We start from the raw sequence: 15,880 nt of genomic DNA, 5'->3' as shown, positions 1-15,880 counted from the left end.
AGGAAGTAGAATTTGTTTCTGATCACTAATTCGCTATTTAAAACTTGATTGAAGAAATGCTAAATGCCGTCAGAAATGGGCAACTTGCTCACTCTCCAGAAGTCCTACCAACAGGCCCCCACAAACTACTACCCCGATCCATTTAAAGTGCCAACATACCATTAAAGTGAGATTGTAAATGCTTAAACCAGATTATGCAGTTACATTTCTGCAAACAGCTTGACAGAAACAAATTCCCAGATGTACCCCAGGTTATCTGCTGCTTTCCTGGACTGTAGGGATGTTCTCTTTCCAATCTGTAAGTAAGAGTCTCAGGATCCACATACATCTGACTTGGGGGGGGGGGGGGGGGGGGAAGTTGGCAGAAGCAGTCAGTTGCAGGAGCATATTCTCTAGGATTTGAATTCAATGTGGGAGCCATTTCAATCTATTGCAAAATTAATGCACAACAGTTCTACATTTCTCCATCTCTTAGGAATGTCTAAAGAATACACATCCCCACTTCCCTTGTACTCTGAGTAATGTATCCCATCCCAAAATGTACTTGGCCAAAACTTCCAAGGTCATATACATCAGATCTCATTCCCATTCCAACATCTAACCAACTTGTTCCTGTTCAGTATTCTGTTCCTATTCTCAGTCAAGCTCCCCTCACTTAATCTTCCAACACTCTAGTCATTCCTTTTCATGCAATACCCCACTTCTATTTCTTAATATATGGACTAAGGGTGCTCAAAAAGAAAAACAAAGATCATGAACATTATGACCACTGAGACTGAGCAAGCAGCTGGGGCTTGTCTGGGAAAAGCTCCCTGCTTATTTTTTTGTCTCCTTGTGTTCTGAAAATTAACACTTCAAGCTGCATTATAAGTCTGCCTGCTGCAGTGTTATAGGTATAGGAACAGGAACCCTAACCCCCACCAGTTTGTCATAGCAAATCTCCCTTTCCCTTAATTCTAGATCCTAATTTTTGACCTGGATGCCATCTTGCCCTTGTATGGTAAGAATGAGTCATTCATTTTTAAGTCTTAAAATACTGATCCTCAGCATCCATAATATTATAGTACCTTAATTCCATGAAGAAATATTCTCTCTAGCTTAACAAAAAGAATTTTTTAGTAATTTTAACACCATCGGGGAAATCAATCTTTTAAACTCGAGGGAATCCATCTCTTAATACAATTTAAGAAAAGATACTGGAGCAGATATAGATGGCTGATTTATCCCATTGAGGACGCTTCTCAATTCAAATCATGGTTGACAGCACCCAAAGTCAGGATTGGTAAATTTATTACTTTCACTGTACCTCGGTACATGTGACAAACTTGTCTTGCATACTGTCCATACAGATTAATTCATTACACAGTACATTGAGGTAATACAAGGTAAAATAATAACAATGCAGAACAAGGTGTCAGTTAGTGCTGTTCAGGTAAACAATAAGGTGCAAAGTCATAAGAGAGCTTGAGGTCAAGAGTCTATCTTATCATACTAGGGAACCATTCAATAGTCTTATAACAGGACAGAAGCTGTCCTTGAGCCTGGTGGTATGTGCTTTCAGGTTTTTGTACCTTCTGCCCAATGGGAGAAGAATGTCTGGGCTGGGTGGGGTCTTTGATTATGCTGGCTGCTTTACCAAAGCAGTGAGAAGTATAGACAGTCCATGGAGGGGAGGCTGGCTTCTGTGATGTTCTGAGCTATATCAACAACAATCTGCAGTTTCTTGTGGACATGGGCAGAGCAGTTGCCATACCAAACTGCAATGCATCTGGATAGGATGCTTTGTGGTGCATTGATTAAATTTGAGGGTCAAAAGGGACATGCCAAATTTCCTTAGCCTCCTGAGGAAGAGAAGCACTAGTGAGCTTTCTTGGCTGTGGCTTCTTTGTGATTGGACCAGTACAGGCTACTGGTGATGTTCACTCCTAGGAACTTTAAGCTCTCAACACTCAAGTTTGGCACTGTTGTAGACACAAGTATGTGCACTGCCCCCCCCCCCCACCGGTCAATGACCAACTTTTTTGTTTCCCTGACATTGAGGGAGAAAGGTTGTTGTCATGACACCATGTCACTCGGCTCTCTCATTCCTGTACTCCAACTCATTATTATTTGATACTACTGTAGTGGGCCATATCTCATCTGTAAACTTGTAGATGGAGTTAGAGCAGAACCTGGCCACGCTGTTGTGTATAGGGAGTAGGGGGTGGAGGACAGCCTTGGAGGACACCAATGTTGAGAATAATTGTGGTGGAGGTGTTGCTGCCTATCCTTAATGATTGTGGTCTGTTGATCAGTAAGTTGAGCATCTGGCTGCAAAGGGAGGAGAGTCCCAGGTCTGAGTTTGGAGAAGAGTTTGCTTGGAATTATAGTATTGAAGGTGGAGCTGTACTTCAACTATAGTCTAACTTAGGTGTCTTTACTGTCCATATGCTCCAGAGAGGAGTGTAGGGCCAGGGATGGTGTCTGCCATGAACCTGTTTTGGCAGTAGGTGAATTGCAGTGGGTGGAGGTTGTCTGCAAGGCTGGAGTTACTGTGCCATGACCAGCTTCTTGAAGCCCTTCATGATGGTAGATGTCAGAGCCACTGGGCAGTAGTCAGTAAGGCATGTTAACTTGTTTTTAAGTACTGGGATGATAGTGGTGCCTTAAAGCAGATTGGAACCTCCAATTGAAGCAGGGAGAGGGTTAAAAATGTCTGCAAATACCCCACCAGCTGATCTGCACAAAATCGAAGGACAGCTAGGAACACCAAATGGGTCAGATGCTTTCCATTGGTTCACTCTCCAGAAAGCTGATCTGGCATCCACAATGGTAACTGGGTTCAGGTACATTAGAGGCTGTCAGGGTGGTAGCGGTGGCATTCCAATTCCCTTCTGTTCAAAACATGCATAGAATGCATTAAGCTCATTGGGAAAGGATGCACTGTTGTTGGCAATGATGCCTGACTGTTTTGTAGCCCTTCCACAACTGACAGCTGATCTGGAACTTTATTTTGTACTAGTGTTCTCTCTTGGCATCCCTGGTAGCTTTAGAGGATGTATCTCAATTTCTCATAGGTCAGGGTCACCTGATTTGAACACTGCAGTCCTAGACTTCAGTAGGGAGTGGATCTCCTGGTTCATCCTTGGTTTCTGATCTGGGAATATCTGTACTGTCCTCTTTACACAGTCCTCAACTTACTTGCTGATAGTCTGTGATGGTAGTGACATACTCTTCTAGGATGGCAGTTGAGTCTTTGAACATGGACCAGTCTACCAACTCAAAGCAGTCACAAAGAAGCTCATCCATTGCCTCAGACCAGCACTGCACAACTTTCTGTACTGGATCCTCCTGTTTCAGCATCCATTTGTATTCAGGGAGGAGGAGCCCAGCATGGTGGTCTGATTTACCAAAGTGTGGTCAGTGAGTGGCTTGGTAGGTGTCTTTGGTTGTGTAGCAATGGTCAAGGGTGTTTGGGGCCCCTAGTGGGACAGGAGACATACTGGTGGTGCTCTGGCAACACTCGAAGTTAGCTTGGTTGAAGTCTCTGGCAATGATGAAGAGGGCCTCTGTATCCTGTTTCAAGGCTGTTAACCACAGTGTAGTTTATTGAGTACAGGCTTCACATCTGCCTGGTATAGGATGTAGACTGCCTCAGGATAGCTGAAATGAATTCCCATGGCAGGTAGTATGGGTGACACTTCACTGTTAGATATTCAAAGCTGGGTGAGCAGGAACTCACCAGGACAGTCACATCTGAGTACCATGAGGTGTTGATTAGGAAACAGATCCCTCTGCATCTAACTTTGCCCAAGGATGTCGTATGGTCAATCCAGTGAATTGAGAAGCCCTTGGGTTGTATGGTACAGTCAGGTGAAGCAGGTGTAAGCCATGTTTCATGAGACATGGCACACAACAGTCCTTCAGTTCTCCTTGGTAGGTCAGTTTCACCTGGATTGAACCCAGGCCTCTGTCTGTGCTGCCCTATGTCTAATCATATTTCCTTTGTCCCCAAGGGCAGCATAAGCTCTTACAATCCATTTTACATGTCATTTTGGTTCATTCCTGTTTTGGTCACTTTTGCCATTTTCTAAAAAAACATTCTCAATTCTTGATCTTGCTACTCTTTGTAACCTTGTAACCTCAACTTTAATGAGCTGTCCTTAACTTCTCTAGTTAAGCTTGGTTGAACCATTTTTCAAACTCAGTTTACTCATTTGAAAAAGTAATTTGTTGTTTAATATTGCTTATTAATGCACTTGGACAAGTGGTGGAGTTAACCTTTTTAATCTAATTTTCCCATTTACCTCAACTGGATCAATTTTCACATCTGTTTAAATTGAGATCCTGATTTCAAAATTATTCCACTCTAAATATAGAATTTTTAATTATTATTCTTTCCCACAGAATCTTTCAGAGTAAAAAATATTAACTGCAAAATGAAATGCAGAAACTAAACTTAAGCAAATAATGAAAGCTATTGAGAAGACAAAAGCATGTTGGCCTTTATTATAAGGTGGTAAAAGGTCAAGAGTACAAGAGTAGTGGGTAAAACCAGAGTAGTGGGTAAAACCACACTAGTGGGTACAGTTGCTCCCTATGCAATATAGATTCAGTGTACTTACTTGGATGAAAGGTTGATCTTTGAGGAGAGAGCAAGATTGGTCAAGGGAACTTAGAAGAATTTTAATTTACGATATCATATTCTGGGAAGAAGAATCAACAGGGTAGCAGCTGAGGCTGTTGCCGACATAACTGAGTCCAGAATTTAGGGCCATAATTTCAGGAGGAAGGGAAATTTCTTGAGATTTTAGTCCTCTGTTCGTGAGAAATGAATAAACCTTGGATTTAAAGGCAATTAAGCAACATGTCCATCTGTTGATAAAATGAAAGGGTTACAAGGGGTGTGATTGTCTTGACTGGGAGAACAAACTCAAGAGCCAAAAGAAATTAGAGGTTCAGCAACCTTAAACAACCATTTGGTTTAAACAAAGAACTAGGAAAACTTTAATCAGGATAAATAAAATATTAAATAATTTAATAGTAAGTGTGTATTAAGTTCTCCATTTTTATCTGTGCCCAATTCCTGTGCTCCACTTATCTGTTAAGGGAGTTAATTATTAACTAGAGGCAAGCAGTGGACCTCAGACCAATGGAATGAACATTCTCCATCACATGGGAACTCCAGAACATTGCTCATGAACAGGAATACCTCAAATACAAAGGGTCTGGAATGCGAACAATAGTTGATGTCATTGCTATCCATCAGTACAACTGAGCATTTCCACAGATAGTAGGTTCAGCAGGTTTCACTCCCACAGCTCAACCTGCAGGCAGAGAGAATGGGTAACTGCTAAGCAGGTTGTTTAGACATGTAGTTCAAACAAATGAACTTTTGACCTGAAACATTAAGTATTTTACTCTTTCTATTGATACTGCCACACTTGCAGAGTGTTCCCACCATCTTCTGTTTATACTTGATGTCCAGCAGCTGCAATTTTTGTTTTAAGTAGTTTAGGATATCCACCAAAGATCTCCTCCTCCCCTCAACCAGTATTCAAGTCTGAATACTATGGGAGAAGATTTCTGTGGGAGTGCAGCCAAAGCCAAGAATATAGCATTATGGTGGTGCAACTAATGCAGAGAGGGAGAAAGTTTACAGGCTAATAGTTTTTGACTATATAAACCCAAGTAGGAAAGCAAGCTGTGTAGGAGTAAGCACTGAATCTTAAGTGATACAAACTGTTTTTGAGCATGAAAGAAAGAAACAAATGGAGCATAATGTAGAAAAATGAAGTAATTCACTCAGGTGGAAGGGTGTGAGAAACACATCTTTAACATGCAAGAAAGCAGTAAATATTAGTGACCAAGGATCTGTGTTATTAAACAAAAGGCTAAAAGTTAAAATGCAGATGTAGCAAGTAATTAGGAAGTCAATTAGCATGTTGTGCTTTATTGCAAGGACCAGAGTAAGTCAGTCATTTAGTAACTGTACAAGCTTTGCTGAGAACTGGAATACAGTTTGTAGTATTGATCTACATACCCAGAATACATTAGAAACAACAGTAGTCCACTCAGTCCCTCATACCTGCACTATCAAATAAGATCATTGCTGATTTGATAGTAACATCAATTTCTCATTCCAGCTAATCTTTCACCTCCATTCATATCAAGAATTTATCTAACCCTGTTTCCAGCATGTTTGAGGAAGGTACTTCCAAATACTAACTCAGGAAAAATTGCTTCATCTTAAATGGGTGATCCCTTAGTTTTTTTAAAAACGGTGACCCCTAGTTTTAGATTCTCTTCCACATCCATCACCAAGACTCGGCACAATCTTGCATCTTTCAATCAAGTCACTTTTTTTTGTTTCAGTGAATACAAACCTAGTTTGACCAACATCTTTAAGATAAGAAAGGGAGTTGATGGGAATATAGAGAATAATGGGTTATGGTAAGGACTACTGTATCCTTAAAATACAAAAGGGTATTTGATGGACTCAGTGGACTGAAGAGCCCATTTCTGCACTCTTACCATCCATCACAACCTGCTCAGTCCAGGTACAAGTCTAGTAAGTTTTCTTTGAACTATTTCAAATCCATTAACACCCTCTTAAATAAGCCAACCAGTAACATACATGGTATGCAAGATGTGATTTCACCAATTCCTAATGCAACAGGAGCAAGACCTCCCTACTTTTGTATACAATTCCTCTAGCAATGTACTGTTAGCTTGCCTAGTTACTTTGTTGCTTCATAATAGCCTTTTCTTAAAAAGTGTAGTTTGACACTCAAATCCCTGTTTCACCATTAGATATGCTTTAATTTTCTGCCAAAATGGGCAGTTTCACATTTTCCCACATTCCATTTGCTACATCTTTGTCCATTCACTTAACCTATATTTCCTTTTATGGCCTCTTTCTGTCCTCTTCACAATTCTCTATCTAGAAGAGAATTTGTTTGTCAGAGATGGCAAAAATATACCTAGATTAGCTAGGTTGGTTTTTGGAATGAGATGGCTGTCACACAAAGCAAGATCAAATAGAATGGGATTACATACACCAGGGATGAGAAGAATAAGTAGTTAGTTCATTGAAATGGATTCTGAAAGGGTTTCTTGCTGGAAAAGCCTAGAAAAAGGGAGCACAACCTCTGGATAAAAAAATCTGGTCATTTAGAATTGAGGAGAGAAGAAATTTATTTAAATGGAAAGGTTAAGTCTTTGAAATTATCTGGCCCAGAGGGTAATGTATGCTCAGTTGTTGAATACATTCATGTTTTAGATCAATAGATTTTAAGCACTAAAAGGAATTAAGAGATGAGGATTAGGCAGGAAAGTCAATGAGTTGCAGGAAGAGCTGTGATCATACCTAGTGTTGGAACAGATGGAGAGTTTAAATTGCTGCACTTGTTTTTAAAATCAAGTTTAAAAAAAATTAAAGTCAATAGATGTAATCAGGCTCATTATTTTCCTTGCCATATTAATTACTCATTATTTATAAAACTGAGATGGTTCAATCTTCAGGCTGAATTTACAGCAAAGCAAATCTAAATAGATATTGAAGTTGTGCTTTGTATTCACATTGGATGAGATGTTAATAAAACAGATCGATTGATTCAGCAAACTATATCTGAGGGTAACTTCAACATTGCTTTGATGTTAATTTTAACATTGATTCTGCCCAACAAGTCTGTACTATTCAGGAAAACATTCATACCAAATTAAACAAAAATAGCAAAACTTGCATGAAATGAAATACACAGATTTAGCTAGAATTCAACTTTTAAAGACGAGGCAAATTCAATGTGTATTTCTAAATTTTGTTTAATTCTCCTGGAGCAACCACGCAGAGTATTTGGGATTGCCCTTAGAACAGAAATTCACTTGGTTGAAAGTACACTATTGGTAACACTATTTTGGTCAGACACTTTTCCAATGCTTCTGGTTTCCCAACTACTGTTGTTACCATAATTTACTATTTTCTGTCTTCTGTGGATAAAACAATCTAGTTTTGAGTTAAGTTCTAAATACAAAATAATACCAGGCATACATAGGAAACTTCCCCAAAAGGTGCAAAAAGGAACTAGAGGGGGAAGTAGTTTAGAGGGGATCCAAGGAACAAATTTTCCAGCCAGAGGCTAGTTGAAATCAGGAACAGTGTCTGTGTAGCTGGTGGAGACCAGTACTCTTACAACATTTAAGCATCTGGAGGTGCAATTGAATTGCCAAGGGCTCAAAGGTGGCAGACCAAGCACTGGTAAATGGGATTACAGTAGATGGGTAATTTATGATTGGCATGGTGGGCCTAAGGGCCTGTTCTGTGCTATCTGACTTTAAAGCCAAAGCATGAAATTATGATGAATTTAATGCATTAAATTTATCAAAAGTATTATGATTTCATAAAGTGCTGGAGGAACTCAGGAGGTCAGGCAGCATCTATGGAGGGAAATAAGCAGTCGACATTTTGGATCCAGACCTGAAGAAGTCTCGACCAGAAATGTCGACTATTTATTTCCTTCCATAGATGCTGCCTGACTTACACGAAGTGCCGGAGGAACTCAGCATGTTGCTCCAGATTCCAGCAGCTGCAAAATCTCGTGTCTCAGCTTTGATTTTATGGGTTTCTTGGTACGCAACACAGTGCTGGTTTGCTTAATGTCAAAAGGTTATTCTAGTGAACCAAACGTTTAAACCCACGTGGGTATTTGTGCTTCATCCTTGTCATTGGCGGGTGAATTTACTTTCTGAAATCTAACCTTAAAGACTATCATCCCGTTGAAATGGTTGGTTCTAGCGACTCGACAAAAATCAACGACTGCTCAATCACTACATATCCATGACGAGGAGGATGACGAATAACAACACTACCCAATCACTACTTCACTGCATTTTGTTTATGGATTAGCCGCGACACCACAGTACTGGGTCCAAAACACTGACAATAAACGGGCGTACTTTTAGCCATTCAACAAATAAATATTTTTCTAAAGAAATATCCTGAGTTTTTTTTTCCAAAACCAATGTCCGCTTGCTCTCCCTCTAAGTCTAAATGCACATAAAGTAAAAGCCAATCCCGAAAGGAGATGAAGGTCAATATCTCAATCACCCTGACATCTCACCAATCAGAGCAACACAAGGAAGGGCGGAAAAACTGAAACCCTCAAGATGAAAGAACGCTAGTGTTAGTATAAAATGAAGCTGATGTTCAGCGAATTTTGCTACTTCTGTCCGAAGTACAGTAATACAATACGAAATAACCAACTTTAATGTTATTTAAGTATACCAGTTTGAGAATATACCTTGAAATAGTGGGCCATTTTCACTATTGCTTAATTATCCGAATGTACGCAGTGAATAACTGAACCCAATATTACAACCCTCTTATATCCAACTTGCCAACGATTATGATCCCAATTTACGATTTTAAAACTCTCACATAACTGTTACAAGAGATTTGTTGAAATGTTCCCGAATAGGACGGTTAGTGGAGGATTTTCCACAATATTCTTTTTCCTGCGAGTTTGGAACTTCCCAAAACGCTTCAACTGTTAATCGCATTAATAATCAGTACATTCCCCGAGTCAACATCGTGCACGTTAGTGAAGTAGCTATTTTTCCATACTCACCAAACCATCGCAATTGCTTAGTGCCACGGTTGCTCCTGGCATGTCAGTAATATCCCCAGAAAACATGCAGTCTCCGTGGATAGGTTCGGTAACTACATCCCGAAAATCCTCCTGCCATTCCACTATTGCACCGGGAGCAACCAGCTTGCGGTTGTGTTTCAAGCGCAAATGCAATTCTTTCCCAGAAATGGTGACGTTGAAGTACAGTTGCCGTTCTCCGCTCTGATGTGGGCTGCTCCGTGCAACGCGCCGCCCAGACCGAATCTCATCGTGTCTAGTCGAAACAATGTGCGAAATGTACCGACCCCGGTCATCGGTGCTAAACGGTACCACCAGCCCATAATCAGTAAGCTTCCCAAAAAGCGCATCTGTGAGAAAATAAACAGTTGCTTCTTTCGTACATCTATCGACTTTCTGCGCAATTTTTTTCTGCAAAATAGCATTTGTGTTTGCTCCGAATTTAAACCGTAAATTAGAACTACCGGCGTCTTTCGGATTAAACACTATTTACTAAAATTGCTTACATCTATACATGTTATTCATAAAGAACGTTAAGTTTGTTAATGCCTACCTTCCGTTCCTGCTGCATGCAGTCTGTATTTCAGTAACAACGGAGTAAAAGAAAGCAATAAGTAAATATATTCCATATTGCCTTTCTAGATCGGAAGCAAACAAATCTGAAAAACTCCGTGCAAACTTCTGATTCCACTTCTTGTGTGGTGGAATTGCAATGCAAAAGGTATTGTTCGCACTCTTTCCCCCACCCTCTGTTCCGACTGACAGGCTGCATACAGACGATCTACTATTTTTGGCCTTCGATGCACTGCTCTTTAGTTTAGGGGCAACCGATCCCTTTTATCAAAGCCCTTGGAGGCAGGAGCAGTTGAACCATCGGCTCCTGGATATGCAGTGACGCCACATGATTGACAGATCACGCGTCAACCACACAGATTATTCTGGGGCCAGCGCTGGTGAATTTGTATGAGAATCACCGAACCGATAGCAACTCACCTGAGTTTTAGTCCGACTTTCTTCTTCCTTTCTATATAGAACGCAATCAATTCTCCAGTTCTTTAATGTTCAGTTCCCCCCTCCCCTTTTTCATTATATTTGCTTAATTTATCCACACTTAACTAGTGGGAAAGTGGGCATTCATTAATTGTACCAGTTGTTAGACCCATATTAAGAAGTGATACTGAGATATGTAACTTCAGATAATAATCTGCCAAATAGGGCCATCCTATTGCAAATTTTGCAAAACGTGACGAACGTATGCCAATCAAATACGTGGTTGGCGAGTCAAAACACAAAAAAAATCACTGAATCAAAATTTAGATAAATTTTGATAACGAAATTTAGATTTAAATCACAATAATTTAGATGCCCTAACGTTCAATGTTGACTGCATTCGCAGCGGCTGGTTAACAGTTCTACACATTCCTGTGGTGAAAAGCAGCTTTATATTTTTCTAAAAAAAAGGCCCGTTACAAATACTTGCTTCATTTTCCTTCAGACATCTCTTCCTAAAACGTTTCATTTTTCAAAACTAAGTGCGTGAGGATGTTCTACTGAAGCGCGCTCTATTTCAAGCTCTTAGTAAACCGACAAATGTGGCGCCAGTTTTAAGGCGCTCAAAATCGCTCGTCTTTTTCGGGCTCTCCGGCACATGCGCTCTCCCGATGCTCAGCTCGAGGCGGTGATGGTCGCGCGCGATAGCGCAGCCGTGGAACTTCACCTTCTCCCGTTCAGAGCAGGTTTCCGTTAGGATTTGAATGTCTGCCGCGCGACGCCAGTGTTTTAACTGACAAGCGCTGTGACACTTGAAGGTAAACTAAACTGGGATTTTATTCCTATTTCTTCCTATGGATTTTTAACCCCCCTGAAATACAGTACAAAGTAGGCCATTCGGCCAAGTTAATTTGATCTATATGGTGAAAAGCTGTTTTTTTTGTATTTGTCCATTTTACTGTTTGGAAACATCAAAGCTCACTTCCAATGATAATGAGTTCTACTCAGTGAATAAAGACTTGTTTTATTCTGGATTCATTAGTCACTAGTTAGTATTTGATAACCATCATGTATTTATGGTTCTTAGCTTTGTAGAAGAATCCAAATGGAAACGTTGTCTCCATGTCCACGAGCTAAACCTGCTCACAAATTTAGAGGTTTCTAATATGTCATCACTGTTATCAATTTTTTTTAAGAAAAATAGCCCAATGTATTCAATCTCTTATTGTTGGAATTAATACCCTGCAGAATTAAACAGGGTTAGAATTACCATCTCTCAATTAAACTGCTCAATAATACAGTTCTATTTAGATTACTGGATACCTTCACTTCTAGGGTGAAGAAAGTAAAGAATTATCTGGTTGACATAATATTCAAGGTTTATATGGACATTCCAATTAGAAGCAGCCATAAACTGCTCGACTCCTTGAAACTGTTTTGCAATTCAGTAAGATAATCACTGATCTGAATGTAACCTCAGCTTCCTATTCCCGCTCCCATTCACTACTTATCAAGAACCTTGCTATTTCCATCTTGAAAGTAGTCAAAGAGTCTGCTTCCAGCAACCTGAAGATTCCTGATCCTCTGTGAAATTTTGCCTCATTGGTCTCTTAAATGGGTGACTCTTTATTTTTAAACAATGGCATCTGGTTGGAGATTCTCCTACAAGAGCAAGCATCCTCTCTGTAGTCACTCCTCTAAACTCCAACAGATCAAGTCAAGCAAGTTTATTGTCATGTGCACAAGTAAAGTGAGGTACAGGTATAATGAAAAACTTGCTTGCAGCAGCATCATAGGCATGTAGGTACAGACAAAACACCAAATGTAAATTATACAAGACAATGAAGAGAGAGGAAAAAAGTGTGCAAAAACAAGGCATTGGTGCAAAACAATCAGAGACAAGTCCATGGTAGTGCATGGTAGTATTCCATTGCTGAGGTAGAGTTAGGGTTGTGCAAGTCAATTCAAGAACTTGATGTTTATAGGAAAGTAGCTGTTGCTGAACCTGGTGGTGTGGGACTTCAGGCTTTTGTACTTCCCGCTTGACAGTAGCACTGAGAAAAGGGTATGACCTGGATGGTGGGGATCCTTGATGATAGATGCCACCACCTTAAGGCAGTGCCTCCCGTAGATGCTGTCAATGGTGGGAAGGGCTGTGCCTGTGATGTACTGGGCTGTGTCCACTACTCTGCAGCCTCTTGCATTCCTGTGCATTGGAATTGCCGTACAAAGCCATGATGCAACCAGTCAGGATACTTTCAGCAGTGCCTCTGTAGAAATCTGTTTTTGGTGACATTTGGTGAGTATTTGGTGACATGCCAAGTCTCCTTAAGCTTCTAAGAAAGTCAAGACACTGTCCCACCTTCTTCATGATTGCATTTATGTGCTGGACCCAGGACAGGTCAGCTGAGATGTTAGCACCCAGGAATTTGAAACTGCTTACCCTCTCCACCTTTGACACACCGATGAGAACTAGCACATGGTCTCCTGACTTCCCCTTTCTGAAGGCAATGATTAGCTTCTTGGTTTTGTTGACATTGAGTATGAGGCTGTTAAGTGCTACCAGACAGTAGACATTTAAGAAACGTCACAGTGCTCTCTTGGGCACCAGCACTATAGATGCTGTTTTGAAGCAGGTGGGAACCTAAGACTGCAGAAGCAAGAGGTTGAAGATGTCCTTGAATACTCCAGCCAGCTGGTCTGCTCAGATCTTCAGCGCTCAGTCTAGGTATGCTGTCTGGGCTGGACACTTTTCATGGGTTCACCCTCTTGAAGGATGCTCTGATGTTGGCCTCAAAGACTGAGATCCGAGGGTCTAGCCTGTCCAAAGCGTTCCTCATAAGGGCAGCATAGCAGTTAGCTCAGGAACCTGTATTCGATCCTGACTGTGGCAGCTGTCATTGGGGAGTTGGAATATTTTCCTTTTGACCTTGTGGATTTCCACTGGTTGCTCAAGTTTCCTCTTGCATCCTAAAGATGTGCTGGCAGACAAATTGGCTACAGTAATTTATCTCGGTGCAGGTAAGTGGCAAAAAAAATCGAAGGGGAATTTGATGGACATGTGAGAGAGAATAGGTTGCAGAGCCACAGGGAATAAAAAGGAGTAGGACTGATGGAATTGTTCTGTTGATAGTTAACAGGGACCTGATGGGCTGAATGATCTCCTATGTTGTAATAAATTAATAACCACTTGCCCATTTTAGATATCAGTTTAGAAAATCTTCTCCAAACTGCATTCGCATCCTTCCCGAAATAAGATTAATACTGTACCATCAGTGTTATATGGCAATATACTTTTTTTCCTGTCAAGATAGACAATTTCACATTTTTCCACATTATACTCTGGTGTTTGCTGCTCATTTAACCTACCCAAATTGCTTTGTAGCCTCTAAATCACATTGCAGTCTCCAGAGGGTGGCATTGTGCAGCTGTTCCACCACTCTGGCAAGTCAGATTTGTCTTTGACTTCTGGCACAATTTGTGTCGAATTTACATATTACCCCTGTGAGCATGATCAGAACAGGTTTAGTGGGCATAAGTGAGAGTAAAGGTTATAGAGAAATAAGTGGTGGAATGAGATTGATGGGATTGCTCTGAGAGCTGGCATAAACTTAATGAGCTGAATAGCCTCCTTCCACGTTGTACGGAAAAAAATCCTCTTCTCGACTTACTTTGAAACCTACCTTTGTGTCAACAGCAAATTTAGTAACAAAACCTTCAATCCCTGAGGCCCCATTACTGATCCCTGTGGAACATCATTGCTTTTGTCTTGCCAAATGTTTCCTGTTACAGTGTGAATTTTAATTTTCTGCAATAACTTCGAGACAGAATCTTATCAAATGCCTTATGGAAATGTAAGTATGGTACATCCATCAGTTCCCCTTAATCCACAGCACATCTTCTTCAAAGAACTCCAGTAAACAGGTCAACATGAGTTCCCATTTACAAGACCATGTTGACTTTCCCAATTTCCTTTTAAGTGCCCTGCTATAAGATAATTAAGTCTCACTGTAGCTGCTTCTCTTCCAAAGAAAACCATTTATGTTGGTTAAATTCTGGTAAATTTGGCTGTGCTAAATTTGGCTGTGCCAAATTTTTATTCCAGTCAAGGCCCTTCATTTTATTTGTGATTGTTGTGTGTTGAAAATTGCTTGATGCAATCCAATGAGGGAAAAATCTTTCCAATAAGAGATGAGTGCGACTGCCAAATCCAAAGCCCTTGGAAGACGAGGTGAATAGAGGATTATATAAGGCTAAAAAAAAAGAAGCTTATGTATTGCATCAATAGCTCAATAAAGCAGAAATCTGGAAATAATAATACCTTTTCATTTCAATTCCAATTTTGCAGTGTTTTCTGGATTTGTTTGCTTCCAATCTCAAGACAATGATATGGAATCCAAAGGGTTCGGTACATCGTTCATTGCTTTTTATTAGGAGGTATGATAAAGCAGTTTGAATACAAAAATTTGTTGTGCATTTGACAATAGGAGGGAAGCTTTAGATGGCAGAAAGGTGGTCTGATCTTTGGTCAGAAAAATGGCAAGTGGAATGCACTTATGGCGTGCAATGGGGCATGGAGTTGTGCAGTAAGTAGGAGGGTACTGAATCCTATGGTATGAACACCAATCTTTAAAGGTCAATGAGATGGTTTTAAAAAGTAATGTGAGTTGCTTACTTTATTTATTGAGGCATGGATTATAAGAGTAGGAAGGTTATGATAAAATTGTATACAATGTTAGTCAGACCTCAACGTAAGTAGCGCACACAGTTCTGAACATTATACTACTGGGAAAGCATGATTATATTGGAGATGGTGCATCAATTTACAAGAACATTGCCAGTACTGGAATAGTTTAACTGAGGAAAGATTAGATTTGCTAGGGTTGTTTTCTTTGGAACAGAGGAAGCTATGGGGAGACCATGAGTGCACAAAATTGTGAGGATAAACAGCAGAGGGGTGAAAACCCAGAGCTGATACGGTTATCACTGGAAGGTTGAGAGAGGAGATGAACAAAAAGTATTTAACAGTGTGTGGTGGGGATCTAAAACCAACTGCCCGTAAGGATGAAAGAGGCAGAAACTCTCATCACATTTTTAAAAAAAGTACTTGGATGCATACTTCAAGAGCCACGGTTCACTGGGCTAGAAACTATGTGTTAGAAGGTGGAATTAGGCTAGATGGTGCTCTTTTGACTGGTTTGAGACATGATGAGCCAAGTGGCATTGTGGCGTAAATATTTCTGTGGTTCTAAAATTAAATGAAACAG

At 40.3% G+C, this 15,880-nt stretch overlaps 1 protein-coding gene across 1 annotated transcript in view; it reads right to left on the bottom strand.

Annotated features, from left to right (window-relative positions):
- The window catches only part of LOC127584633 (A disintegrin and metalloproteinase with thrombospondin motifs 14-like), a 163,826-nt gene extending 153,432 nt beyond the window's left edge, over positions 1-10,394 (bottom strand). Inside the window, 2 exon segments of the mRNA XM_052041452.1 lie at positions 9,606-9,973; positions 10,177-10,394. Coding sequence (XP_051897412.1) covers positions 9,606-9,973; positions 10,177-10,252 — 444 coding nt within the window. The 5' untranslated portion in view covers positions 10,253-10,394.
- Positions 10,395-15,880: the final 5,486 nt, after the last annotated feature.

This window comes from Pristis pectinata, chromosome 30 (genome assembly GCF_009764475.1).
Source record: "Pristis pectinata isolate sPriPec2 chromosome 30, sPriPec2.1.pri, whole genome shotgun sequence".
NCBI classification, from domain to species: Eukaryota; Metazoa; Chordata; class Chondrichthyes; order Rhinopristiformes; family Pristidae; genus Pristis; species Pristis pectinata.
This window is presented reverse-complemented; position numbering and strand designations above follow the sequence as displayed.